The following is a 4,174-nucleotide window of genomic DNA, read 5'->3' as shown; positions in this document are numbered from 1 at the left end:
GAGAAAAGTCAAATAGATTGCCTCATGAAGTGAGTTCCTTTGTTACTTAACAGTGGCAGGATGACCATCTCTTGGGATATTGAGGAAAGGATGCCTGAGTATTAAACCAAATGACCCCAAAAGCTCCTTTGAACTCAATTTTTTTTGACTTTACACTATTCTAAATGCTGGGGCAAGTTATTAATAATAGTAATAGTAAAAATCTATTAAAAACATGATTACCTCTGCTTTTGATATTTTAATTTTTAGAGACACTCCAGAACTTATTTTTTTTAAATCTTACTAACAATAGTTAAAGCTTAGAGAAAACTTTTAAAATAATATTTTATCTTTTGTTTTTATGCCATCCTCATTTTTTAATATATTTCTCCTTCACACCCTAACCAGTGAGCCATTCCTTGAATGAATCACATCCAGCAAAGATTAAAAAAAGAGAAAGACAAAAGACAGTTCAAGAACAGCCAATATATCAACTGTTTGAGCAGAATAGGTAATATTTCACACTGATTGTCTCCCACCTTCATAAAGATGGGAGAGGGCGAGGTACATGTTCTCGAAATATGATATTTCATGGGAAACTATGCACTGAAGCTAAAGGAAGAGAAGGTAAAGTTGTGTGTCTCTCATTCTCATTTCTTTCCCATATGGATTTCATTTTCTTAGTGAGTTTCTAGAGTCAGTTAGATGGTAAAGTTGATAGTATGATGGAATACCTGAATTCAATTTCACTCTCAGACATTTATTAGATGTGTGACCTTGAGCAAGTCACTAGTGACCTTTGCCCCAGTTTTCTGAACTGTAAAATGAGAATAATTATAGCACTCCCTCATGGGAATATTGTGAGATACCAAATGATATAATATTTGTAAAGCATCTTGCATGCAGTAGGCACTATATGTTAGCTATAATTATTATTATAAAAGAAATAAATATTTTCAAAAAGTTTTAAATTGTAATATAACTCTAAGTTGTAATATAACAGCAGCAACAATTTTTTAGAGAGTCATTTTCCTTAAGCAGCCAATAACCAATCCATAAGCATTTATTAAACTTCTACTATGAGCCAGCTAGGTGTTTAGGTAGAGTGCTGGTTCTGAGATTAAGAAAACTCATATTCCTAAATTAAATCTGACCCCAGATGCTTACTGTGTGAACCTGGGCAAGACATTTAATTCTGTTTGCCTTAGTTTCCTCATCTGTGAAATAAGCTGAAGAAGGAAAAGGCAAACCATTCCAGGAACTTTGCTAAAAAAAAAAAACACCCAGATGGAATCACAAAGAGTTGGATATGAATGAAACAACAATGTGCCAGATATTGTACTAGATATTGGGTATATAAAAACCAAAACTAGATCCATTCAAACTTCCCTGCCCTCAAGGAACTTGCAATCTTTTGTGGGGTGGGGGGAGAGCTAAGCAGGGATAACAAAAGCATATATAAACTATATGCCATATAAATGCATTGCAGGGGTGGCTAGGTGGCGTAGTGGATAAAGCACCGGTCTTGGAGTCAGGAGTACCTGGGTTCAAATCAGGTCTCAGACACTTAATAATTACCTAACTGTGTGGACTTGGGCAAGCCACTTAACCCCATTTGCCTTGCAAAAAAACCCCTAAAAAATAAATAAATACATTGCAATTTCAGAATGGAGGCATAAGTATCTGGGGAAGGAGGGATCAGTAAAAGACCTTATATAGAAAGTAGCATTTCAACTGAAAGTTGAAGTTAATTAGGTATTCTGTAAAATGAAGGTAATTAGGAGATGTATTCCAGGTATGGAAGAGAGTCTGTCTCCAAAGACATGGAGAATGTAGAGAAAATTTTGTGAGTAAGAAAAACAAGAAGGCAATTTGGCAATACTACAGAGTGTATAGAATTTGAGTATAGGCTAGAAAGGTTGGAAAAGTAGATGAGAGCCCAAGCAAAACTTAGTCATTTAACATAATATTTTTGACCAAATTCTATGTGTTAGAGTGGTGATCCTTGCTAAAGATAGAATTTGTCACTAAGTTAAACATTATGAAATATTCTCTTCTTTCTATATCCACAGATAAAAGAGGAAAAACATGACAAAAGGAGAAAATCACACCATTTGGACCTACTTTGTTTTGGAGGGATTTTCTAAATATCCAAAATTAGAGATGGTTCTTTTTGCATTCAGTCTGGTAATGTATCTGATCACACTGCTTGGGAACAGTACTCTTATTGTAATCAGCATCCTGGATTTTCACCTTCATACCCCCATGTATTTCTTCCTAGGGAACCTTTCCTTCATGGATATCTGCTACACATCCTCCTCTATTCCCACTTTGTTAGTGAACTTGCTGGCCACAGAAAAAATAATTATTTTCTCAGGATGTGTTCTTCAAATGTATCTCTCTCTCGCCATGGGGTCCACAGAGTGTGTCCTCTTAGCTGTGATGGCATATGACCGGTATGTGGCCATCTGTAACCCCTTGAGATACACTATTGTGATGAACCCAAGGATCTGTGTGCAGATGGCAGCTGGGTCATGGATAACGGGTTGCCTCACAGCACTCTTAGAAACAAGCTCTGCTCTACAGGTTCCTCTTTGTGGGAATGTGATTGATCATTTCACTTGTGAAATTCTTGCCATGCTGAAACTGGCCTGTACCAGTTCCTTGCTTATTGACATGGTTATGCTAGTGGTCAGTGTGCTTCTCCTTCCCATTCCCATGCTGCTAATTTGTATTTCTTATTTTTTCATACTTTCTACTATCTGGAGAATTAACTCCGCTGAGGGAAGAAACAAAGCTTTTTCTACCTGTGGAGCCCATCTGACAGTGGTGATTTTGTATTATGGGGCTGCTCTATCCATGTACCTCAAACCCTCATCAGCAAGCTCGCAAGAAACAGACAAAATCATCTCCTTACTTTATGGGGTATTGACTCCTATGTTGAATCCCATCATCTACAGTTTGAGGAATAAGGAGGTCAAAGAGGCTGCAAAAAAACTACTGAGGAGAAATTCTCCTTTATTAGAAACATGAAAAGTCCTGATTGGGATAGGCTCTCGTCACACCTGCAGGAATTGCTCATCCTAATAGTTACTCTGAGGAATAGCAGAGAAAGTCATTTAACACTAAATCCCTGCCTTTAACCAAAACTTGTTCTATGAGTTGATAACAGATGAGGTCAGTATTATAATAGAAATGACATACTCAGAGGCAGTAAGCTGTCAAAGAATTAAATGCTGGATCTCGGATCAGGGTCTCTGGATTGAATCAGATGCTTGTTAGCTGTGCAATCATGGGAAAGTCCCTTAATTTTGGGTCTCAATTTCTTTATCTGTAAAATGAAGTAAATAATATTTATGCTACCTATCTCACAGGGTTGTTGTGAGGAAAGGTTTTGTAAGATCCCAAATGCTATAAAAGTATGAATTGTTATTAAGTAAATGAAATATTTGCTTAAACACAGAATAATAAAATCCAATGCACAAGTATTAATGTCTCCTTTATTATTTTTTCTTTTATGTTTCCATCTGCCAATCCTTTATGCCCTCCATTTAGAAGATACTTGCTTATAAGTCACTAACCTCTAAGCTTTTTTTCCAGTGAATTCAAGTAAAATTCCTACTCTTTTTGCCTGATATTCAAGACTCCCTACAATTTGCCAAATGCTCCTTATCTCATTTCTCATTTAATGACTTCAGTTCTAAGGAGTTCAAATATGGTCATGAGATAATTCTTGACCCAGTCTCTCTTCTGACTTTTTATCCTATATTATCAATTGCCTATGAGACATTTCAAAATAGATGTCTGCAGGTCCTTCACACTCAGTAAATTCAAAACAGAACTCAATAGCTTTCCTCCCAAACCCACTCAATTTTCTGAATTTCCCTATTACTGTCAAGAGCACCATTATCATTTGATAGCAAATTTGGTGTCATCTTTGACTCCTCATTCACCCCAAATATTTATTCATGCAATGCCAAATTTTATTGTTCCTACCTCTATAACATGTATCATATTTCGAGTTCATCTCTCTATTCATTTCTCTATCATTCTAGTACATATTATCATCACTTTTTGCCTGGACTACTGCAATAACCTCCTTTATGGTCTCTGCCCATTTCGATTCTTCAAAAAGCTGCCAAAGTGATTTTCCTAAAGCATAAGTCCAATATGTCACTTCTTTGATCAAAAACCT

The 4,174-nt window shown here is 36.2% G+C and overlaps 1 protein-coding gene across 1 annotated transcript; it reads left to right on the top strand.

Annotated features, from left to right (window-relative positions):
• Window positions 1–2,067: 2,067 nt before the first annotated feature.
• LOC141498913 (olfactory receptor 2K2-like) lies at window positions 2,068–3,709 on the top strand. Its single transcript, XM_074201956.1, has 2 exons — window positions 2,068–2,998; window positions 3,657–3,709. Exons 1-2 carry the CDS (start codon window positions 2,068–2,070, stop codon window positions 3,707–3,709), a joined length of 984 nt encoding a protein of 327 aa, XP_074058057.1.
• Window positions 3,710–4,174: the final 465 nt, after the last annotated feature.

This window comes from Macrotis lagotis, chromosome X, assembly GCF_037893015.1.
Source record: "Macrotis lagotis isolate mMagLag1 chromosome X, bilby.v1.9.chrom.fasta, whole genome shotgun sequence".
NCBI lineage: Eukaryota > Metazoa > Chordata > Mammalia > Peramelemorphia > Peramelidae > Macrotis > Macrotis lagotis.
Note: the sequence above shows the minus strand (reverse complement) of the source record. Positions and strands in the feature narration are given on the sequence as shown.

Coding starts and splice junctions, on each gene's coding strand:
- LOC141498913 (XM_074201956.1), top strand. CDS start 2,068: ATGACAAAAGGAGAAAATCACACCATTTGGACCTACTTTGTTTTGGAG. Junction 2,999..3,656: donor ACTGAGGAGAAATTCTCCTT/TATTAGAAACAT, acceptor CTCCTTATCTCA/TTTCTCATTTAATGACTTCA.